General features: G+C 32.6%; 1 protein-coding gene across 6 annotated transcripts in view; it reads right to left on the bottom strand.

The window, feature by feature from the left end:
* Positions 1-26,372, bottom strand: part of Stag1 (STAG1 cohesin complex component) — a 360,527-nt gene that overhangs the window by 75,634 nt on the left and 258,521 nt on the right. For all 6 annotated transcript variants that reach the window (XM_046431592.2, XM_046431593.2, XM_058574788.1 and 3 more), the window contains 4 exons: positions 21,345-21,452; positions 17,808-17,922; positions 10,508-10,625; positions 3,295-3,398 (listed from right to left, as the gene is read on the bottom strand). In XM_046431592.2, the coding sequence (XP_046287548.1) occupies positions 3,295-3,398; positions 10,508-10,625; positions 17,808-17,922; positions 21,345-21,452 (445 nt within the window). The remainder of the gene's footprint in view (positions 1-3,294; positions 3,399-10,507; positions 10,626-17,807; positions 17,923-21,344; positions 21,453-26,372) is intronic.

The following is a 26,372-nucleotide window of genomic DNA, read 5'->3' as shown; positions in this document are numbered from 1 at the left end:
CTTTACATTTCTGTAATCTCTCAATGTTCTCCTTTTCTACATTCTGAATTGGCTAACTATAGTTTCCTTTAAAACATTCTTTCATCCCAATATTTTCTTGAAAGCAATTGTTTCTGGAAGCTTGTTTACATGGATTGTTTTCAGCCACCTCCCTTCACCCAGCCCAGGAACACTTCAAAGGTGGCAGCAGTTTCACTTTTAATAGCAGTTTTCACTTTTAATCAATGCATTCAGATGATGGCAAAGCAATCTATCATGGAATTCCTCATTAATCTTTCATGTAACTACAGGCCATTGATGATTGTCATCTAGATTATTTTATTTGTGTGACAAAATAATATTTTAATTCTGCTATTCCTCCACTTATTACCAGTGACACTTCTACCAAAAAAGTTTGCCTCAATAAATATTTCGTTACCCAAAAATCTCAGTATTACCAATACAGGAAAACTAAATATTGTGTGCCTTTCTGATATGATGTAATATGGAGTACAAAAAATTATTCCTGACAAAATCTATAACCTTATCTGATCAAGCCGTTACAATTAACTTTCAGATTACAAAAAAATTATGTTAAGAAAAACTAAATGAAGTGCTATGAAGTAGCAATAAGAGAAACCAGAAGGAAAACACGTTTTTTCCCTCCTATCTAGTTGTTCTCAATTGAAAGATAAATATTAGTTAAGCATTTATTTAATGTCTCAATTTCTTGTTTCATGTATTTTGGATTCTGTTGTGTATATAATTATTGTATTTTCCCAATGTATTACTGACCCCTTTATCTTAATGTCTCTTTTGGTTTCTAGTAACATTACTTAGAGTCTATTTTTATAATATTAATAATCTCTTCAGCTCTCTTATGGTTATTCATTGCATAATGCCCCTTGCCATCCTTTTACTTCCAACAAATCTGTCTAAATCTGACGCAGTATGACAATACCTTCTTTTTTTATTGGGGGTGGGGGGTGCACAGTGCTGGGGATTGAAATTTTCACCTGCATTCAATATGCAATATAATTTCTGATATGGCTAAAGATACATAATCCAGAAAGGAAGAAGACTAGGAGGAGGGAGGAGGAGAGGGAAAGAGGAAGAAATTGACCAAATTATATTGTTCTATTGTGTGCACATATGAGTAAAAACAAATCCCACTGTTACTTATACTTATAAAGCATGAGTAAAAAAAGTAGCAAGCTTTAACTCACAAAAAGTCATCCATTTTGTAATCTATATTTATTTCTTTAGTTCCTCTTTTCTGTCTTAAAGTGTACCACCATAATTTTCATTTTCTTTTTATATATGAATAATTGCTGTAGGAATTATAATATATTCTTTACTTTCAATTGGCTGCAGGTTAATACTAAATTAGTTATAACAAAATGTAGTAATTTTGCTGCAATATAGTTTCATATCCTTTTCACTTTTTTGTGTTTTTACTGTCAGATATATTATGCCTGTATTATAAACTCAACAAAATAGCACTATAATTATTGACACAATATCATGTCCCATTAAAAAACTAACAGATGGAAAAAATACATCCGCCTTTTATATCCATTCACAGATTATAGTTACCATCTGATGACATTCCTTATATGGCCTCAAAGACTCAGTATTTCTTTTTTTTGTTTTTGGTATCAGAGATTGAACTCTGGGGCACTCAACCACTGAGCAACATCCCCAGCCTATTTTGTATTTAATTTAGAGACAGGGTCTCACTGAGTTGCTTAATGCCTTGCTTTTGCTGAGGCTGGCTTTGCAATCCTCCTGCCTCAGCCTCCTGAGCTGCTGGGATTATAGGAGTGCACCACCACACCAGGCAAGACTTAGTATTTCTTATAAGGCAGGTCTTCTAAGAACTCAGTCTCTCAATTCTTGCTTTTGTTTATCCAGACATGGTCTTAACATATCTTCATTTTTGAAATATAATTTTACTGGGTTTAAAATTTCCGGAGGGTAATTTTGTTGAATATTCTGGCCTCCACTGTTTCTGATAACAAGTCAACTGCTAAACCCTATTGTAGCTGACTACTCCTTGACTTGTTTTACTGCTTTCAAGATTTTCTAGTTTTGTCTTTCAACTGGGTGACTGCTGTGTCTCCAAAGAAACAGTTTGTGTCTATTCTACTAGGGTTTTGTGTTTATTCCACTTGGATTTGTGAATCAATGTTTTTCATCAAATTTGGAAAGTTTTTGGTAATTACTTCTTTAATCCAACATGTGTACCTACTGAGAAGACATTTCTACTGTCTTCCTTTTTCCCTTTAGTAGACATTTTAAGATAATACATGTAACTATGGCTTTTAACTTATTTTTATAATTTTAATGTTTTTTTTTAGATGTGCTTTAATTTCACACATACTTGCTGAGCTTGGTGGTACATGCCTGTAATGCCAGTGGCTTGGGAGGCTGAGGGAGGAGGATCTGTGATTTTTCAGTTAAAATTTTGGCCGGTGCATCTGAACCATCAACTCAGATTATAGAAACAAGTTGGCCACTTTCAGTCAACAAAGCAATGAGCTTTTACCACTTGTCCATACTGTACCAATTCTCTGACAACAAAACTGCTGGTACTTGCTGCTAGTGTTACCTGGTAAAAGATCTCACCAAGTAAACTTGTGGGAACGTGTGTGCGCGCGCGCACTGTAAGCCTAAAATAGGAAGGCTGCAGATTCTTCTACTTTTACTTGAAACTTCAGCACTTTTTAAAGAAAAAATACATCTCCATTTTTTTTAATCTTTGGTGAATTTTGAATGTTTTGGATAAAAATTCCGTTTATACTTGTTTTTGCAGAAAGAATTTGCCTACCCTTTTATACCAAGAGAGAAAAGTCTCTCTACCTGTGATCATTTCAACTTGTCCAAATAATATCTTTATTATTAGTCCCATGTTATAGAAAAGAAAACTAAGGCGCACACACACACACACACACACACACACACACATTCACCTATCCAAAGATTACATGGCTGCTAAATAGAAGAGCTTAAAGTTAAGCTGTCTTCCTTCTGAGCTTTTATGCACTCTTGATATAAATATGAAAATTCTTAAAGTACTACATATATACCATAGTAGAAGTAGGGACAGATGTTATGGTATCATGAAGGAAAAAAAAAATCAATTTTTGGAACCCAAGCCCAGTAGACACAATATAAAAATGAAGTATCATAGAATGTATCATTTACAAAAATAGTATATTTGGGGGGATGTAAATTCCAGTAAAATATCCAAATATTTAAGACAGTCAATTACATTAAAAGCTTTATTGTGGATTTCTCACTAAGGTAACTTACTCTCTTGCCGGTACCCCTTCCCACTGGAGGATGTGCCTCAGCAGCTTGACGAATTGTACAAACCATTAGCTCTATAAGAGCACTTTCTTGACGGTCAGACATTGCTAAGGTGAAACAAAATACATGAATATGAGCAGACAGTTTTACAATAACCATGTGCTAAAAGTGAACGCAATTATTAAAAATCTAAAAACATAATATATTACTATGAAGAAGACTTAAGCTATGTATTTTGCTGTTTGATTTCCTCTTGTTTTTCTTACAGAAGTAATATATGCTCGTTGTCTTACGTCAAAATAAGAAAGAGGTAAATAAAGTAAAATCTTGGTCTCAGTTCTAACACCATACTTTTGAGTAGGCAATGCTAAAATTTTATTTTATTTCCTTACATATTACTTCAAAGCTCATACAATTTTTTAAAGGTTTAAAAAAAATTTTTTAGTTGTCAATGGACCTTTATTTTTTATTCACTTATATGTGGTGCTGAAAATCAAACCCAGTGCCTCACACATGCTAGGCAAGCACTTTACCACTGAGCCACAACCCCAGTCTAATTTTCTAAAGCTTTTTAACAAAAACAATCATGCCACATATTTAAAAAATTAATAATACTTTTAAATATCTTCAAATATATACATATATTATAATTATTATAATTATTAAATATACAACAATTTAGTCAGTCTTCTCCTGTCTACAGTCAAAATTATTTTCAGATTTTTGACACCATGAAAAGTGCTGCAATAAGCATCATTAATGCATATAAACTTAGGTAACTGATAAACTTATTTCTGAGGAATAAATTCCAAGAGTGGGAATAACTCATCAAAGGGCAAATCTCGAAAACAACAAATCTAAGATTATTTATTGTAGTTTCCAATTGCAATGATGATGTTTGTTTTTTTATATCACTGCCAGCACTGGGTTTTATAAACCCCTTTAATTTTTGCCAGTCCTATGGTTGTGAAATGTTATTTCATTGTTATTTTGTTCCTTTATATCTACAGATCAGCAAGTATTCTTCCCCCCAACCCTCCAGGATTTATCTTTTTTTTTTTTGATATGGGATCTTGCTAGGTAACCCAAGCTGGTTTTTAACTCAGAGGCTCAAATAACCCTCCCATTTAAGCCTTCTGAATACATGGAATAAACTACAGGCACATTTCACAGCATTTGACTCCTGAGATTTTTCTTCTTATTGTTCTTTGCCCAGTCTTCCATTCTTTTTGTTATTAAGATGTAGTAACCTTTGTCTTATGACTCTTCTTAGTATCTTATTAGATAGAATTGTTACCTTTTAAAAAGTCACATGTGTCTCCCGTTGGTTTTGCTTATTGGTGTATATTAATTATACAGAATGGTTGTTTTATTGTGGCATATTTGTGCAGCCATAAACCATAATCTAATCAGTTTCACTGAGCTTGTTGTATTGCATTCAAAGAGTGCTCTGTCTTAGAGATTAGAGAAATATTTTCTTCATTTTCTTTTAATTTCTTTCTCTCATGGTCACTTGCTTTCTTTTTTATTTTATTTTTTTAGTTGTTGATGTACCTTTATTTATTTATTTTTTTATTTTTATGTGATGCTGAGGATTGAACTCAGTGCCTCACACATGCTAGGCAAGTGCTCTGCCACTGAGCCACAACTCCAGCCCCTCACTTGCTCTCTTGACCTTCCTTCTTTTGTTCTTTCTTGTTCCTTCACTTTTATATCTTTAATCTCTTTGGCATTTATTTGTAAATGAGTAGAAAGTATGGGCCTATTTACCTATACCAAATAAAAAAGCCAATTACACCTTCACTACTGCTAAATAAACCAGATTTACCTATGTATTTTAAATGCCATTTTAAAATATGCTGTAGGCTCTCATATAAACTTCGACCTTTATTCTAAGTATATTCTTTATTTAGTTTTGCTAATCTACTTGTATATTTTTATAACTACCTCTTTTGGTTATAGTACATTTATAATTTATTAAAATAATTTATTTTGCAACTTAATCCAACTAATTAAACAAGTTTCCCTTACTGTGTCCTTTTAAATTTTTTTTGTAAAATGTAAAATTTTTATAATGCTGGCAGCAAATAATTTATTAAGCATTTTTATGCATAAGGCACATATATTAAATTGGATTAGTTGATAACTTGTTTTATCCACAAACAACTCTAAGAAATATGAACCAATATCCTCATGTTACAACATGAGTCAAAAAGGGATTAAATAACTATTAAAAACGTTCAACTAGTAGTAGAATCAACACATTAACGCAGGTAGTCTGACTCTAGAATAGTGTTCTTAAGCACTATGTTATACTGGCTTTTTAACATACATTTAAAATGCTACATAAACTTCAAAATATTTTTTGGTTAGGTCTGGGTCCAACCGTACCGCCCAAAAACCTATCAAATCCACTAGTGAAAAAATGACTTTTTTTTGTACTGGGAATTTAACCCAGGGGCACTTAACCACTGAGCCACATCCCTATCCCTATTTTGTATTTTATTTAGAGACAGGTCACACTGAGTTGTTGAAGGCCTAGATAAGTTGCTGAGTCTCGCTTTGAACAGATTCTTCTGCCTTGGCCTCCTGAGCCACTGGGATTACAAGTGTGACACTGCACCCCGTTTTTATAATCTTTTCATCTAGAAACATAACTTAGTTCTTCATTTTTGAGATCTTGTTTTACATCATTTAAGAAAACATTATAGTTTTCCCTCACAGAAATTAAGTACTATTCTTCTGAATTCACCCCATGTGTTTTTAAACATACTTTTTAAAAGGATAATGTGAATACTTTAACTCTCTTTCCCAATAGATGGTAGGAATTACAGAGAAAGAACTTCAGAAGGGAAAATGCAATGAATCTATGAAAGTTTAAAAGTCTACAATGATTATTTTTAAATTGAGGCAAAAGCAATGAAAAGGCAGACAAAGACATAATGACACCCTGTCCTGTAGTCTATGGCAAAATTATCCTGCACAGGAATATGCATATACAACTTTCTTCCTTTCTTTATTTGCAATACTGGGGATTGTACACAGGACTTTGGGCATGCTAGGCACATACTCTCCCACTAAGCTACAAACCTACCCCTTTTTAAAAATTTTATTTTGAGATAGGGCCTCATTAAGTTGCCTAGGCTGGCCTTGAACTTGTAGCCTTTCAGGTCGCTGGGATGACATGTGTGTGGACACAGCACCCAGCCTATACATACATCTCAAGTCAATCATTTCTTAAATTTTTATTTTCTTAGGAAAAACACATGAATTTTAGCCTATTATAGGAAAAACACATAAAACAAATTCAATTTTTCCACCGGTACGCCTAGGATCCAATGCCTAACAATACAAAATACCACTCCATTCAGTAACGTTTTTACTCTCCAATTCTAGAATTTCATAACTTTTTAAAATTTGGCCGTGAATAAAGAAGCACAGGTTGTCTGTGAACTAAATGCATGTTTTTAAAATTCAGGAATAATACCTGGATTTATGGAACCTTTCTTACACTATATAGTAAAACTCAAAGTAGTGTTGAAGTAGAACTCAACTTTGCACAGTTATTCACTAACATCAATTTTGTTAAATTTATATTATCAAAATTGAAACCTTCCCTGAATGGAGAGATAGGGAAAAATCAAAAGCAATTGAAATTTAATTAAATCCCTTCTGGGATATGACAGCAAATCTACATAATAATGAGAACTAAGCAAGCTTTATTAAGCCTTAGACAAGAGCCAAATAGTCACACTGAATGAAATAAACAGGTAACTACTTAGACTTTGAACTATTAAATAATTACACAACTTTCTAACTGTTGGGAAACCTTTTCACACATCATCTCTATTTTCTCAGTATTGGTTTTAGTCTTATCACTAAAAACAAACGCTTTAAAGTCAACCAGGACAAAAATTTTCAAACGACCTTTGTGTAAGTCTTAAAGCAACATATGATATTAACCACAGCACTACAATATATATTATTATTAACCATATATCTCTTGATTATCGTCTTTACTGGGTTTGTAAAAGGGTATAATTCTCTCATTATTTTCATAGTTGTTATTCTCTCTTGCCCTTCCTCCTATTGTTTGGTATCCACAATCTTTAAGTGAGTTATAGGCTCTTACTTTCTTCATAAACTATCTTCTAATTTTTTACTATTGTTTCTCATAGAGACCACTGCAACAATTACATACCTAGTCTTCTTCCTATTCCAAATCACATATATAAAGGCATTTTTCTTAAAATATGTATTGGATCACAGTGCTCCTTGTTTAAAATCCTTCAATGGAATCCTAATCAAACTAATAAACTAAAAAAATTCACTTATAAATTTAAAATATTCTAAATTATCTGATCTCTGTCTCTATCTCCACTTGTTACCAATGGCTGCGTTCTAGTTATTACAGCTCCTAGAATGAAATTATCATTCATGCTTCTGATGCTTTGCAATTGGTATTTCCACTATCTAGACATATCTTTTTTGATACTTTCTTTTGTTTCTTGGCTCACAAGTGGGATTCTTCAAAAAGGTCTTCCATCAGGATTTGATCTAAAGAAAAACCCTCCTTACTGTCCTTCACAGACATTTATTAACTCCTGAAATTAACAAATAGTTAAGAGTACATAACTTGATTTTTGGTTTGCCTTCCTCATAAGAATATATGGGCCTAGTTTAATATTGTACCTTCAGTGTTTAACATAATATTTGGTATATATAAAAGAGTAAATATTGGGCTGAGGCTGTAGCTCAGTGGTAGAGCAATTGTCTGGCATGTGTGAGGCACTGGGTTTGATCCTTAGCAGCATGTAAAAATAATAAATAAAGGCATTCTGTCCATCTACAAGTACAAAATTGAAAAATTTAAAAAAATAGAGTAAATATTATTAAAATTATAAATAAATTAATGATTTGAATGGTTGTTATTGAATGTGTGCAAGGGATCAAGCCCAGGGCTTTGTGCATTCTAGGGAAACGCTCTACCACTGAGCTACATCCCCAGCCCACAATTCGTGCTTTGAAGAATTTCATCATTTGTATCTTCAATCAACTGAATACAGAATTTTAGCATTAGAAGCAATGAAAGAAGATTACCTAGTCAAAGGTTCATATATTAAAGTTAAAGAAACTGAAAATCATAAGTCAAATAACTTGTTACCTGGCAACAAAGCTATTAAGAACCCAGATCCTCACATTATTATACTAAACATTTATCCAATTTTTATTCTGCTATAAGCAAATACACACACACACACACACACACACACACACACACCAGCCCCTTAAAATCACTGCAAGACAGTCTTAAGGATACTATGATTTAAGCTGGTGTTAGTCTTTTACAATGTGTCTCTTTCTCCAAATTTCAGACCTACATCTCAACTTTCAACTAAAATTTTCTTCACTGAAATTTTGCCACACTTCAACTGTCTAAAAAATAAATTCCAATCAGTTTCAAAAATAAGTTTCAGGTAGCTTTTTGTTATAAAATACAGCAAAATAGTAGCACAGAAAATTGATTTGCATGTCATTTGATGCCAGACCCTATGAGTGACATAACACTCACACACAAAAAGTATGAAAAAAGTTTAGTTATCTTGTAGATACAATTCTACATTTGTTATATGTAATTTCTCAGGCTTGCCCTACTCAAATTCAATCACATCCTAAAACTGTGGTTCACTTTAAAGAATGATTCCCATTTTAAAGGTTGCTTCTATAGCTAAAACCAGACCAACCATATCCAAACCAAACCAAACCAAACCAATCTCTTAACAGAAAGCCAAAGAAATTCAATGTCAACTAAATTTAAACCACAATGAAATATCTAAAAGCATATAGTTATTTTAAGAAGAGAAATCCATATAGATCATCTTAATGACTCAAAGACTTATTAATTTACTGATTTACATATCTTACACAAAAGTAAAAACTAACAATACCAAAGCATACTACCTTGGCACTTCTTCCCTTAATTTGCATTCCTTGCCTCCCTTCTTATTAGACATAACCTTATAAAACATGAGGTGGTAAAGGAAAAAATGACTTGAAAACATGGATGGGATATATCACTCAAACTATGCCAGTGTTGTTTGGGTAGTACTGATTAGAAAGGAAAATTATTTCAACAGGAAAAATAATAAGATTAGTTAAAAATATAATGTATGAAGTCAGTGAACTGAGCAAGAAAATGTATAAGCAAAATAACAAGGAGAAAATGCAGAATATATGTTCATATTCTTATGATCATGAAAATAAAAGGAATGCAAAGTGCAGTTAGTTCAACCTAGTGAGCAGAGGGGTTCTGTCAACTTGTTAACAGGGTCATTTTCTAACTAAGGTTTATCATGGAAGAAAAAGGTCTGTGAAAAGTTTGGGAAGATAAAGGAAGAGAATGTGAGGTAGATATTCGAGTTATACTCAACAAAGGCAAACTGAGCTTGTTTACGGGAGTGTATGTGGGTAGATGATGTCTATCTATGTTTCTCCCACTGAATCAAACTGAAATAGGTTTAGGGGATGGTCACTCTGTTAGTGACCTGTTTGCACAGTCAAATGCAGGGGAGGGCTCATTCTGATCTTACAATATTTCAAAGGGTCGAACCATTAGGAGGGTAGTGGAAGCAGAACAAATAATCAATAGTATATTATCTTACTTAATCCTCCAAAGTATGTAAATTACATAAGGAAAATAATCTTTACTTTTAGAGAAAAAGAGACAAAGGATAAGAAAAAAAAATGAAAGAGGGAAGATTGTGCTTTAATTAAATCACAAATCCTCAATGCTGGGGATGTAGCTCAGTGGTATACTGTGTGCTAAGCAAGCACAAGGCCCTGGGGTCAATTCCTAGCACCCTCTCCCTGGAAAGACAAAGAAGAAAAAAAAAGTATCAAAGTTTTTCCAAGTTTACATATCAAACAGCAAAAATATCCTGGATGCATTTTTTTTCACATTGAGTAATATCTCAACTCAGCATAAAGAAAACTTTTTTGAATACTACGTAACACAAGAATTTTTAAAGCCCTTGTGCAGCATGGTAGCAGTGCTAACATGGAAAGATGTTAAACCATAGAGACTTCCTTGTTACAGAAAACTGTTCTATTGAGAAAAAGATATATAGCATTCATTTTTAAGACGTGATCTATATAGGATAGTATGATTATAAATGAAAACATAACAATCTGTGAACCAACTTGTCAAATACTATACCTTCCTCTCCTTGAACAGGTTCTTCTAATAGCAACTCTGTCATACATTCCCAGTCTTTCAACAGTTCTTGAGAGCTCTCCCACAAACTGTCCACCAAGTAGGCTGCATGTTCGTGTAACTAAAATTAACAAATCAAGTGTGACTAAAGAACATTTAATAAAGAAATCACTATTAATACTGCAAGTTAATAAACCATTTTCTTTATAATTAAAATGGCTTGGTGTCAATGATTCTAAGAACCATGTGGAGAATAACATATATATTCATATTCCACCGTCAATAATGTGGATATAGTATGTAGAATCATTTTTTTCAAATATGAACAGTAGTAAAATTAAGGATCTCTTAAAGACTAATGAAATCATTTACAGATGAGGAAATTGATAGTAGATTGCTACTTAGCAGAATCCATGAAATTATAAGCTGGATTTAGGTCACTTTTCACTACTATTGGTCATCTCTTTTTAACTATTTTCTTTTAGGAAATTTATTACTTTCTCCCAGATTTCCATTTGAAACTTCAGTACTAGCCTCAACTTGGTGAAAAAGTAAAAAACATAAGTTATTTTCTCTCTTCTTTATCTACTTTCATTTCCATTTAACTCAATGCATCTATCACCTCACCTTCATTTTCTGGTCATTACTCTCTTTACACAAGTGACCCATGATCCCATAGTAAAGAAACACACTGAAGTTCCTTATCAAATACTTCATGACAAACTCTACCACTTGTTAGTCATTAAACTATACTTTGACAAAGAAGTATACTATACTTTGACAAAGAAGCCCTTCAGGCAATGGAATTGAAGAAGGTGTTGGCACTGTCCCAGTTTCTGTTACTCATAATTTCCACCCTTATATAAAAGATAGTCTGCCTTTGAGGCTCATGATACCCAGATAAACAATTCTAAGAATCAGTGGTTTTCAAACTATAGACTGCAACTCATTCTTGGGCTGTTAAACTAGTTAAGTGCGTCAAAACAGAGATAAAAACAGTGAATAGCACATAGAAAGGATAAATATTATTTCACGTTACTGTCCCCGCCTTACCTCCCAGTGCTGAGGATTGAACCCATGGCTTCATGCATGCCGAGCAAGTGCTCTACTACTAAGCTATATCCCAGCCTTTAACTGTTATTTGTTATATATGCTTGTACTTGTCTTTGACAAAACGTATTTCTCATCAGTAGGGACAGCCCAAAAAGTACTTTAGTTTTCTTTCTCACCTCCCTTACTAATTTTACCATATTCTAAACTTCAATGTAAATTTTAATAACTTGTTTAATGCTCTGATTTCATTGACTCTGGTTCCGTACGTCATTTCTATTGCATTTTAAATCTTGCACACTGGCTCCAGGAAAACCACACACACACAAACATACTACATAGTCTCCTAATGAATTTTATTAAAGCCAGAGCAGATAATAATGATCATCTCTGCTTCAAAAGAACACGGCAAGGGTTTGCATTAAGGTATTTTAAACTTTCCGAACTCACTTAGCATGAGAAACTATTCTGGAACCATCAGTAACATCATTCCAACAATGACAGGCACAAGCAGTACAAAACTAGGTGTTAAAAATGAATATGAAAGCACAAAAAAGAATAATAGTTTCAACACTTCTGTTAAAGACTATGCTGAAATGAAGAGTTATAGTTTAATGGACATAGTTTTAGTTTGGGAAGATTTGAAAAAGTTATGGAGATGGATGGCAGTGACGACCATAGAGCAATGTAAATGCACTTAATGCTACTGAACTGTATGCTTAAAAAGAAAAAAATTGTTATGTACATTTTACTATTATAAAAATGAACATGCTATATAGATGTGCTTTTATTTGACTGTGTAGATGCATATTTCCATAAATAAGATATATATTTAGAATTACTATATATATATATATATATATATATATATATATATATATATATCTATCTATCTAGTGGATTATACCTTTTATAAATAGATCCACGTTTTATCCCTCTTAATGTTTCTGGTCTTTTAATTCTGATTTTTTGATATTGTCCCATTTTCTTTCTGAGGGCTCTTGTTATATCTGAACTTTTATTTGTAAATCCTGGTATTATTTTAACTAAAGTGTGTTTGTAAACATCATATAACTATGTTTTATTTCTTTATTTCAACTCCTAATGACAATCTGTCTTTTAATACAGAATGTTAGCCTGTTTACATTTACTGGATTACTGATGTTGGAAATATTTCTGGCATTTTATTTTCTGTGCTTTAAGTTATGCCATTTTCTTTAGTATTTTATCTGTCTTTCATTCTTAGCTTTATTTTGACTTATACTTTTCCATTAAAGATCATTAGCATATTTCTTTACTTTTCATTTAATCTGAACATTATATTTTTACATAATAATATTTAGATTTCTGCCTTAAACATCACAGTAGCGTTTTTTAGGCTCAGCTTTATTTAAATTTTTTCACTTATTTGTTCACCCAGTTTCATATATTCCTGATTTCTTTTTATTGTATTCATTCTCTATTTTGCTAGAAAACATACTCAAGTAATATTTTACATATAGAGTTCATGAGTGGTTAACTTTTTGTCATTTGATTAGTTCCTTTCCTCCATTCTTTCTACCTCTCTCTCATCTTTTTCCTTTCTTTCATCTTTTGTATTGCTTTCTAGAAAAAAATCCCTTGGGTCTATCTATAGCCAATCCTTGGTTGTGTCTACTGAAGCCATTTATTGATTTTCCTCCTTAAATTTTAGAAACCATTTTAACTCATGTGAATTCTCTTCCTCTTTTATAAGCGTCTTCATCTATTTGGTAGTATGAATTAAACCTTTTCGTTAATCTGTTGAATTTTGTGTTTGTCAAGTTTTAAAGATTCTTGGTTGCTAATTTATATGTTGATCAGTCTAGACTCATGAACAGTTTTAACTAGAATCCTTCCTTGAGACTGATAGCAAGGTTCTGGCTTCCTTGGTGGAGCAGGAAAGGGGAATCCGTGATCAGGCAGGAATCCCCTTTATTGTACAGATATACAATTTCTCTTTTATATGCAAAATTTTCCTGTCCCTGTTGGTGGTTATAAAATTTTGGAAGCTTTCACTGCTTTCCTTTTCAGATCCATTTTATATACCCCAAATGTGTGGACCAGCAGTTCTAAAGTGATAAATATGCTCAGGTAAAGGACAGCTAGCTACTTAATTACTATTTATGCATTACCCCTTCACTAGCCTCTGCTGCTATCATCTTCACTGTATTTCTGAGTTGTTCCAGCAACACCTCAGTTAAAACAGGGATTTTCTATTTTTGTCTCCCTGGGCAATGGGTTACCTAGTGCTAACAGATTTTTCAGTCAGTCTCTTCTCATTTACTTTATATATTCCACACACTCTTCACTCTTCTGATGAACTGATAATACCTCTTTCATTTTGACTAATTTAGTCTGAGGTTTTCAGTGGAGGAGCTAAAGGCAAAATTCAATGCTTAAATTAGTGTAAATCTAGATGCTAACTTCTTTGACAGTTTACTCACCTGACTCTAAGGTAGTGGTGCAATAGAATGTATTTTGTTAAAATCAATAACCAATAGGTTAAAATTCAACGTTTACATCAGAAAAGCAAGATAATAAATTGGATCATTTTCTGATAAGAGTTGTAAATTTACCAACTCTAGTTACAATAATCAACACAATATGATCAGTCAGGAGCTGGCTTGTCCTGTCTTTGGGCATCTGTGACAGTCACAGAACTTGATATTCTTAAACTTCTATTAAAATACCAGGTAAATTCATGTTTGAGGAAAAAAAGAAAGAAAGAATTCTAACATGGCTGGAAAGGATAAAAGGTCACTACAATCACCTTTCAGACATTTTATACTAAGGAGTAAGAGATGAAGCTATGAGAAGGTAGGCCTTGAGGCATTTTCAGTGGCTATTAAAAACCAAACTAAACCAAAACAAAACTTGGAATTTAAATTATCTAAAATCACATTTCTATTTAGGTAGATTTTTACCATGTTAGATGAAAGTATAATTTATTTTATTGGTTTTCCTCTAAGATAAACGAATCTCATCTTCCTGGTGATGAAAATTATAATTTTCTAGGTATATTCTGATTCATCTTTCAAACATTATACTACTTTTAATATTTTATCTCAAGTTTCTTCTATCTGCTAATCTGTCAGATAAATATATTTAAGGATTTCACTATATAATGGTACATTACTATAATTCCTTTTATGACAAATCATTTAGAATTCAAGTAATCATCTCAAAATTATTATAAGTACTCTTATATTGGGTCTTTACCTCTGTTAAAATAGAGTCAGTTACTGGTAAATCATGAAGAACACAAACAAAACCCAAGCAAAAGAGCTTATTTACGCACAAAGAATGAATACTCTAGATGAGAATTCTTGGATATATCAATACACTGTTCAATTTTCTGTGTTAAATTACTGTCACAACTGGTCTCATTATTCCTTAAGCCTATAAGGAGAGTGACCATACCTCTAGACTGTACAAAAATGTTCTGGGGCTGGGACTGTAGCTCAGTGGTAGAGTGCTTGCCTCACACTCATGAGGCATAGGTTCGGTCCTCAGCACCACATAAAAACAAAGATATTATATCTATCTACAACTAAAAAACTATTTAAAAAATGTTCTAAAATAATATTAATAGCTTTCTTTTCTATGAAAAGTATCATAATATGAACACTACATATAGGAAAATCTGAACTTATCAAATTGAAATACCATTTATCCTACTGTCTGGCTTGCATTTATAATAGAAGGTACTTTGTCACTAGACATTAATGACTATCATAAAGGTTGTGGTAGCTTAAAAATGTCACCTTGAGTACTGCAAGAAAATTGACAACTAGTTTAGGCAGATCTCTTTATCTAGATAATTTCACCTACACTATAAATCCTTTTCAATATTTTATAATTTTATCTCACATTCCAGGAAAAGAATGATAATTGGTTCAGTTAAGTGATCTGTAATTTATCTATAAAAGACTCATCCTACTTATGATTTCTAAAGTGTCTAGTTAATTCAATATTTCAGGTGTCTGTTACTAAAATTTTACTAATGAACATGCGTTACAATAAAAAATTCAGAGTAGGACACAATTGGAATCCTATCATACTATAAGAATACGAATTCAATAAACATGCAGCTCTGAGTACACACTAGTACAACAGGATAAGAAGAAAGATTTTCACAAAGAATGATCATTCTGAAATACAGAAGACCATAAAAGCCAAAAACCAAGAATCAACCAGAAACCCTTAAATCTGATTTGCAGTTGCTTCTGCAGCCAACAAGAATGCCATGTAAAATAATTACATTTTAATACTGCTGAAACACATTAGTAAATGGCAATAAAGAAAGTAATACAGTAATGCAATCTGAAAATAGAACAATAATAAACACCATAAATTACTGCTTTAAATAAAAGGCAAAACTGCCTAAAACTAAGAACTTACGCCTTTTAATAAATTAAGTCAAAGTTCTTGAGCTTCCAGAAACCCAAAACATTTCCTTTAATTATATCTGCATACCCATCCTTATCAATATTTAAAATTACTGTTGATAGGATTTGACTATTTCATAATACTTTTTATCCCATTCCTCTAAACCCTAAGGGGACTCAAGGTAAAGTTTGAAATGGGTTATCGTAAGTGTAGTATTTATTGGGTATTAAGTGTTTTTTCTTAAAAATTCACGTTCATTTTATCTTATAACATATCCAAACTTGTTTTGTAAAGAAAATAATGTATTGTACCCTTACTATGCAAAATATGGTCCCTGGACCAAGAGCATAAGCATATCACATAGGAGCTTGTTAGAAATGCAGAATCTCAAGAATCCAGAGCCATTGTATCAGAACTAGCATTTTAACAAGATCCCCAGGTTATCTGTATGTACATTTTAAACTATATTCTTAAATACAGTTTAAATATCATTTAAACTATATATATTCTTAAATACATTCTTGACTCAAATGAAAACTCTCCAGCTGGTTTGTTTCTGATTTTACTTTGTCTATTATAGAGTTACAACTAAAAAATCTATGGCAACTGTCCTTTCTACCCTGCTTTGCCATGACAACCCCCACCCCTTCATTTCAATGATTCAGTTCTCTGATTTTAATTTTCATATAAGCTACCTATTTGTCTTTTTCTAACTCATCCCTATACTGTTCCACCAGCACTCTCAAGTTTTGAGTATTCACAGAATCTTAAATTTCTCATCCCTGACAATCCAACATAAACCAAAAACATTCATAGCCCAAATAAAGTTGAGTCTTATATTTCTATATTTTCTTCTTCTTATTTTTAGTTATACATGGACACAATGTCTTTAGTTTATTTACTAAGGATCGAACCCAGTGTCTCACATGTACCAGGCAAGCACTCTGCCTCTGAGCCACCACCCCAGTCTGAATTCTATGTTTTCTTTACAACTCTATTCTCACTCATTTCTAACCCAGTAGTTTATTCATTCCCCACTCCCACCCCTACTGGGAATAGAATCCAGGGGCGCTTAACCACTGAGCCACATCCCCAGCTCTTTTTATATTTTATTTAGAGATGGAGTCTTGCTAGGTTGCTTTTAGGGCATTGAGAAATTGCTGAGGCTGGCTTTGAGCTCAAAATCTTTCTGTATCAGCCTCCTGAGCCACTGCGATTACAGGCTTGTACCACTGTGCCCGGCTATTCAGGGGTTCTTTAGGTTTGGATGACCATTCCCCCAATAGAAAATACAGAATATCAAATAGTATTTTAGTGAGAAAAACTATAGTCTCCCTGCAAAAACAGATACTAATTGTACATTGAGTATTAATTATAAAACTCTTTACATGATAACTGATACAGCAATGAAAACACTGCTATGGGAATTGTAGAACAGTTTAAAACATCTAAATTCATAGTTTCCCTACTCCTTATTAAATAATGCAATTTTCAAAAATGATCAAACTAATGGTTAATAATTTGACAACTCCCAAAGTGTTTAATAACATAATTTAAAACAAAAGATACATATTTAAGAGAAAAACAAAATAGTATGCAGTATTGCAACCCTGTAATAGTGTAAAAGTTTTAACAATTACTGTTATATATTCTATATTGATATAGCTCTACATATATATTCAGAAGTTCCTTCCACAAAAGGTAGAGTATTAATTCTAAAATTAAGCAAGTTATAAAGACAACTTTGTAGAAATAGTCTTACTTTCATTTGATTTTAAATTCAATGACAATTTTATTTAATATGTAGTATATAAAAATAAAATGTTAATTTTTTTGCTTTTACCTCACTTTCAAGAAAAAAAAGGACAAGCATTCTAATGAGGTTTCCATTTGGACTGTTCCTTCCTCTCCTCTTTGCTAATGCCTCCTCGGCTTGTGGGTCATGTCTGCTAAACAGCCTGGTGGGGGGAGGGGGGACGACAATAAGAGCATTACAAATTCTCATGGATATCAGTTAGTCTTTTCTTTCATTACACAAATTATTTCATCATTAAAAAAAAATCTGACATCAGATTACCAATCTATTTCAACAAAAATATGTTACTGATACCTTTATATAAAGGTTAAAAAATGGTTGGATTTGAAAATTTCCATAAAGTATAGCTATATATAAAACATACAAGGAGGCTGGGATGTAGCTCAGTTGGTAGAGCGCTTGCCTTGAAAGCACAAGACCCTGGATTCAATCCCCAGCACCACCCACACACACACAAAAATGATACCTGTGGTTAAAAAAAGAAAAGTACAAGGAAATTTTTTACTGAATAATCGATGCTCAAATATTAATGAAAAATATAAGCACTGATAGTATCCTATATGATTAATACTAGAGTACATAATTTTATAGGTTGATTTTGTCTTTAGTGGTGCTAGGGATTGAACCCAGGGCCGTCTCTGTGTTAGGCAAGCACTCTGTCACTGAACTATGTCCCTAGTCCTGTAATTTAGTTTTATTTTCTTAGATATTGATTTCACAATCACATAATTATAGAATTTAACCAAATGTTCCAGAAAATATGAAAATTCATATTTTTAATCATTACCTGTTACTTATAACCTATTACCAATTAACAATGCTCACCCAAATGTTTTCAGTAAAATGACATTCATGTTACAGTTAGAAAAGTATCTTTTAGTGACTAACTTTCTAAAATATGACTATGAAATTATCTGAAAAATTTCATTTGTTAAGTAGACTTATTCTAATAAAACTTGACTGCTAAAGGTCCTTAAGTCCCTTATTTCCAGTCATTGCTCTAGATAAAAAGGATACAGCAGTAACCAAAGACAAAACCCTGATTCTTTTATAAAAAGAATCTCAGCTTTTATAAAAAATAAGAACATGGAGACAGACAAATAGCATGGGCTAGTTTACATATGGAAGTCAAAGTTTGCCTCTCACATGAAAGGTAAATAACTGAAGAAAATAAGAAAAATTTCACGTGATACGAAAACAAAAAGATCCCAAGTAGAAAACTGCAACAGAAAATTTGTGTTTTGTTTGGCTGGGGGACATACAAGCCTTATCTTGAAGCTATATGAATACAGCTATCACAATAGTTAAAGAGATGGTTTTGTGTTGTGGGTAGCTTTCAGAGAGGTGGCAAATAAAAATTCTGAGGGTCCTTGGTAACTAAAATATATGAGTTTGGATAATGCATTTATTATATATATATTACTGAGAAGTTAGCTTAGGCTTCTAAACTAAAAAAAAAAAATGTGGATTTTTGGATGACTTTAAAATATCCACTTCAGCTTACTATCATTTGGATGACTCGTTAAGACTGTGTGCATGGCTTGTAGACTTTAAGATATTGTGTGCACAAGCACAGATTCAAGTATTTTTGACATAATCCTAGAATTTCTGGGGCTGCTATATATTGTTAAGATTTTAATTTAAAAAAATGTTAAAGTAAAGAAAAAATATTTTAAAAGGTAATTATATTAAATGGTAAATGAATGTTTAAAGAAATCATTAAAAAATTAAAAATTATTAAAATGTGAATTGCTCCAGGGCAGGGGCTTAAAAATCAGTTAATTAAGGAAGTCTTCATTTACTTGCACAAGAATAGGCTTCATTTTCACAAACAAATAATAAATTTTTAGGTAAAGTGTCCCAATATAAAAAATGTTAGCAAATATCTCAAACTTATTCAAATGATACAGATAAAATAAATATATCCAAGGCTCTTTCTAACTCAAATGCTAGAGATTATATTCTCTTTTCTAGAGAGAGCCAAACTCTATTTTCTCTTTGAAGCTACAGAAGTTTCAAATACTAACACAAAGCTATTTGAAAAGTTACATATGGAATAGAGACCAACTATAACAATCATGAAAGCAATGGAATTTAAGGCTACAATACATCCTTGATATGTGTGACAGATGACATCTCAAGATAAATATGGAAATTGCATTATTTTCTTAGCCATACATGTATGTCTGAGTGACCAGTTCAATATAATTTTTAAAAAATCATGCCTCAAAACTTTTGATTTTTCTTCCTCTTCACTTTTATTACCAGGATAAACTATAGTTGGTTTCTATTTCAGAAAAAAAAATCATATTGAAACAACTTTTCCCACTTTGAGTAGTAAAACTACTTAGAGAAAAATCTGTTCTTGAGGCACTGTGATGTAGATACTTGAAGAAGAGACAGATCTGCTCATTATCAAAGTTAATCATCCAGGTGCAACAACTGCCCAGTGTATGATTTACATTCGTGCTATAGCACAATCACTAATTAGTACATAATGGACTTTTAGGTTCACCTGCCAATAATCAAAGCCACTAAGTTAAATCCACAATCAAAAAAGCAAAAAATAGGGGCTGGGGTTGTGGCTCGGTGGTAGAGCGCTTGCCTAAAACGTGCAAGATGCTGGGTTTGATCTACAGCACCACATAAAAATAAATAAAATAAAGGTATTGTGTCCAAATGCAACTGAAAAAAAATAAAAAAAAAAAAAAAAAGCAAAAGGTACACATATAACCAATATGTTTGTATTATGAAAATAAATGATCCTACTGTTATAAAACATACAGTAGTAAACCATAATAAAAATGTATTTCATAAGTATTTATGCTTATTAATTCTCATTAATTTGATGTTTTGCCAAAATAAATTTAACAAGTTTTAAAAAAATTCAAAAAATTTAAACTTTAACTGTAAATATAACTTTCATAATCACTATAGTTTACTGTTTTTTATGGAGAGAACAGGGGGAAAAAAAACATGAAAAGTGGGGAGGCATTTTAAAGGTGATACTACAGAACATTTAAATTATAAATGTTGAAAAGGTAAGATTGGAACTCAAAATTTTAAAAGAAAAAAAATTAGTAAAATGAAATATCATTACCTGGGGAGCTTTTTTTTTTTTTTAAGGTGTGTGTGGGGGAGAGAGAGAGAGAGAGAGAGAGAGAGAGAGAATTTTAATATTTATTTTTTAGTTATTGGCGGACACAACATCTTTCTTTGTAGTGCTGAGGATCGAACCCAGGCCGCACGCATGCCAGGTGAGCGCGCTACCACTTGAGCCACATCCCCAGCCCTACCTGGGGAGCTTTTATAAACTTCATATACTTTCCCAATTTCACCACCTAGCTGGGAATCATCTTTTCACATATCAGGGAAAAATAGATATATCAAAAGACATACCATTCTCAGGAATATAATTTATAATGTGTAAAGTTTATGAAGCTATGATAGCTGAGAAAGGTGATATGCACATTTTTTAATACTCTGTTCAATTACTACTACTCTCTTCTACTAACTCTAAAACAACAAAAAAACAAAATACATAAGTTTTGAAAAATAACTCACTTTTTGTGAAGGAACTCTCCCGCTGCCACAGCAACAGGGCGATGTGCTGAATAAACCAAGTGGTAAACATTTTCACAGTCTTCATTGGAAAGGGCTTCTTCACTTCCACTGAAAATTTCAGAAAGTTAATAGCTGAACCAAAATAAGCACATATTTTCAGTTCTCCTGTTATTTCAAAATTTGAAAGTTCATCATAAAAGTTGAAGGCACACTGATTTTAGTTTCCGCCTTATCTTACTTTGAAAGTACTATTTCACTATATAAAAGACACAATCATTATAAAATGTTCAGAATATATAGATAAAACAGGGAGAAAATAAAATATATAATACTTACACACACACATATTCTTATACAATGACTATTAAGCTCTTTAAATGTGCATAAGATTTTTGTTGATATGTTCTGGCAATATTTTTGTCCTTGTTTCAGAGAAATTACTATGCTATAAGTCTTCTTTCCAGAACTGTATTTTTAAAATTACATTTTAGCACCATATTTACAGTACTATTTGGTCTTCTTAATAAATGGATTCTGTAGGAAAAACCATTCCTTTCTCAACTTTCTATTCAGGCATTCTTAAAAAGTCTGCATCATTTTTTAGTTGGTCATAATGTGTCTTTAAGTACTCCCCCCACCAAGAATATCCATATTATGACTGTTTTAAAATGTCTGATATAATTAAAGATTAACAACAACTATATGGGAAACAAAAAATGTACACATTTTTGACAACATGTAGGGGTTTAGAGCTCATGCCCCAAATTCACATCTGGAGATGCCTCAGGAACTAGGATGTTGAGGAATCTATCATGCAAAATTAGAATGATCTGGTCAGGAAAAAAAAAAAAAATCAAGGATGGTAGTCAGCCTAGAAACATTTTTCCCTCAACAATCTCTGTTCCAATATTATAAGCCAGAAAAACAGAGTAGTGTTAGCAAACAAGATAACTGTCAATAGTTGCTGGGAAATAACAGTAAGTATAAGTAGACTGGCTAGTACATGAACTTACTTTCTTTATCTATCCATTCCATATTCTTGGGGTTATGAAATTATAATTGAAAGACACAATTTTAAGACTACCAAAGAAGAGCATTAGATTATAACAAGAGGCTTTTTGCTCTAAAGCACAAATGTCTCTATCTATGTCCAATTTATACCAAAAATTATAAGGAGGGGTGTAAGGCTAGGGTTGTTTCCCAAGTTAGATATCATTAGTCCACTAGCTAATACCCTCGAAAATTAACAGTTTAATATCAAAACAAAACAATTTAACATGACATCTTAAGAACCCAAGCTCAAAAATGAAAGGAAAACGATGTGTATCAAATAGATGGATGGAATATAACAGGATGTTATATTTAACTTTACCTGAAGTTTTGGGAAGTTTTAGTATGGCAGAGATCTCACAAATCAAGTAAAACAAGGTCAAATTAATTTTTTCATGCACGTGTTATCAGATACAGGAAAGCTGGGTTGGGATGCTTAGCTTATTACCCAACAAAATAATAAGTAACTAGAAATTAGGAGACTGAGAAACATAATTGGTAGAAAAAATTTCTTCATTTTCTAACTTTATTTACTGGAATTGAACCTGGGGCACTACCACTGCACTACTTCCTCAGGCCTTTCTATTTTATTTTGGGACACTGTCTGGCTAAGTTGCCTAGGCTGGCCTTGAATTTGTGATATTACTGCCTCAGGCTTCCGGAGTAGGTACAATTACAAATAGGTGGGATTACAAGCAGTGGGTGGGATTCCACCATATGTTACTAATATGGTTTCTTTAAAGACAGAGATATCAGAGTGTTGTGGTACTCTGAAACCTTTCCCTAAGCTAATCTAGAACACCAAGTTTCAGAAAATTTCAATGAAAACGTTATGAATATCCTTTAAAATTATAAGAAATTTTAGAAACTAGTATCTGGTGCAGGGATTAAAGAGTTCTAAAGATAAAATGTTTGTGGAGCAGTCCACGGTAGGAGAAACAAGAGAGTATGGATACCAGGGAGTGCATAGTACTTCAACCATTCATGAATGGTCTTGATTTCCTTTAGGCCATGTATGGAATATTGAAAAGGAACATTTCTGAATAGATTTAAAAGACTCTACCCAATAGAACTACCTTTAGGGCAAGCAACTTCCACACAGAAAACATAAATGCCAGGAGTTGTAGAGATCTATGAGGAATTCACAAAAGCACCAATGTTGCCAATGCATTTAGAATATCTGACAGAACTATAGTGTTAACAATTTCATACTTAAATTAAGACATTATCTGCTCTTTCCACCCTTAATAAACATGCAGTTATATATGGACACAATGTCTTTAGTTTATTTATTTTTTTACATGGTGCCGAGGATTGAACCCAGTGTCTCACATGTGCAAGGCAAGCACTCTGCCACTGAGCCACAACCCCAGCTCGAATTCTGTATTTTCTTTACAACTCTATTCTCACTTATTTCTAACCCAGTAGTTTATTCATTCATTCCCCACCAACACTACTGGGAATAGAATCTACGCACTTATTAAACCACTCAATCTTGTACATTTGTGGGAAAAGTAGAATTTTTCCAGGCAAACAAGTCTCAGAAGGTTTGAAAACACCCTTGAAGGAAGAAATCTAACTTATTTAGATAATCTTTGGAGACTGAAATAATTACTCTTCTGGAAAAAAAGGAAGAAGAAATATCAAAGTAAAAAATAAACGAGCTGTCTAAATTACCAAGTACTGAAACTAAATAAAAAAGGCAGGCAGTCAGATATATATACATACAGTCTAATGATACAGATCTCATCTCAAATTCCAGACAATACCACTGAAATATATGAGTGGTTAGAATGTTAGGATACTGTATTATTCAGGGCAAAGGTATCAATAGCTGGTTAAATTCACCAGAAAACCTAAGGGCCAAATACTTTAAAATAGATTTTAGAGGGGAAATAAAACTCTTCATAATTGATTATGAAAAATATTGTATGATCAACACTCAGGAGGAAAGGTAAAGCAACAATTATAAGACTTTTATACATTATCCTTAAAAAGTAGACAGGAAATAATATGAATGAAACAATGTATAAATTCAACAAAATAAATATGTATACAATTATATGCAATATGTGTATATATATTGTTTTTATTTGCTTATTTTGTAGTGCCAGGGATCAAACTCGGCATTGTGCATATTAGGCAAATGCTTTACCACTGACTAACCTCCTCAGCTCTAATGTTTCTAAGCATATTAATAAAATACAAAAAATTGACCAGAACATTCAGAACATATTCTGAGATAACAGAATAAAATAGAAAGGAAAGCTTTAAACTTTTTTTTTGTTGTTGTGGAAAACAAAAATATACTATTGAGTTCTCTATAATAAAACTGGAAAACAGAGATGTGCCATGGTTTCAGTAATAATGGCAGTTCCCTCTGATCCCAAACCATGCCATTACCTCTCCTATTTCAGTCAGCCAGATCCTGCTCCAAAGTAACTATGTATGGCAAGGCAGTAACCAAAAATAACGGACATACAGGAAAGATACAACCGGATCTAATGGAGTACACTATTGAGGCGTTGAAGAAATATGGAAAAGAATACTTCAACCCATATCAAGGAGTTTGACAAGATGTATAACTCCACCTGGTATTATTTCGTGGGGAGCAATTTTGTATTATGTGATACATAAAACCAAACATTTTTTCAACTTCCAACTGGGTCAAAACGCCATTTTTCTATTAAAATCTGGTTAAAAGCATAGATTGTGACACATACCCAATGATTCATCCAAAAATGAAGACTGAAGACTAAATTTTGAATACCAAATACTGAATTATTCAGTCCTTGCAAAGGGAACAGACTAATCTTTGAACAATTTATTGTGTTTTGTACAGGTCATTCTCTGCACAATTTCATTATGGTGATAAAACAATTAGCACAATAGCTTAAAGCAGGGTGTGGTGGTTCATGCATGTAATCCCATCAATTCAGGATGCTGAGGGAGGAGAATCACAAGTTAGAGATAAGCCTCAGCAATTTAGCAAGGACTTAAGCAACTTAGCAAGATCCTGTCTCAAAATGAAAAGTGAAAAAAGCTGAGGATGTGGTAAAGTAGTTTACAGGAGCTCAATTCACAATAGCTCAACTACGGAACCAACCTAGATGCCCTTCATCAGATGAATGGACAAAGAAAATGTGGTGTATATATATATACACAATGGAATACTACTCATCCCTAAAGGAAAATGAAATTATGGCATTTGCAGGTGAACGGATGGAGTTGGAGAACATCATGTTATGTGAAATAAGCCAAACCCGAAACAGCAAAGACTGAATGTTTTCTTTGATAAGTGGATGCTAATCCATAATGGAGGTGGGGGTTATGGAAGAATGAAGTAAATTTTGACTGTGCAGAGGGGAGTGAGAGGAGAGGGTGTGGTTATGTGAAGGATGGTGGAATGAAACGGACATTACTACCCTATACATGTATGATTACACTACCAGTGTGATTCTATACCATGTTCAGCCAAAGGAAGAAGTTGTGCCACATTGTGTACAATGTGTCAAAATCTATTCTACTGTCATGCATAACTAATTAGAAGAAATTTAAAAAATAAAATTAAAAAACAAAACAAAACTCTAGCCAGAGCAATTAGGCAAGAGAAAGAAATAAAGGGCATCCAAACTGAAAAAGTCATCATCAAATTGTCACTGTTTGCAGATGACATGATCTTAGGCAAATGCTTTACCAATGACTAACCTCCTCTTATACATAAAATCAACAACAAAACCCAAACACTCTGCTGGAAGAAAACAATTACAACTAACAAATTAACTCAGCAAAGTTGCAGGATACAAAATCATCATTTAAAAACAAAACAAAACAAAACAAAAAAACCTTCAGCAGCACTGCTATACACCAAAAGCAAATTATCTGAAATAGGAATCAACACAGTAATCCCATTTATAATACTTACAAAAAATAGTAAAATACAAAAGGATAAGTTTAACAAAAAGGTAAAAGATTTCT

This window comes from Marmota monax, unplaced genomic scaffold (genome assembly GCF_021218885.2).
Source record: "Marmota monax isolate L192 unplaced genomic scaffold, Marmota_monax_Labrador192_F-V1.1 WCK01_AAM20220418_F8-fsc00022, whole genome shotgun sequence".
In the NCBI taxonomy this organism is placed as follows: domain Eukaryota; kingdom Metazoa; phylum Chordata; class Mammalia; order Rodentia; family Sciuridae; genus Marmota; species Marmota monax.
This window is presented reverse-complemented; position numbering and strand designations above follow the sequence as displayed.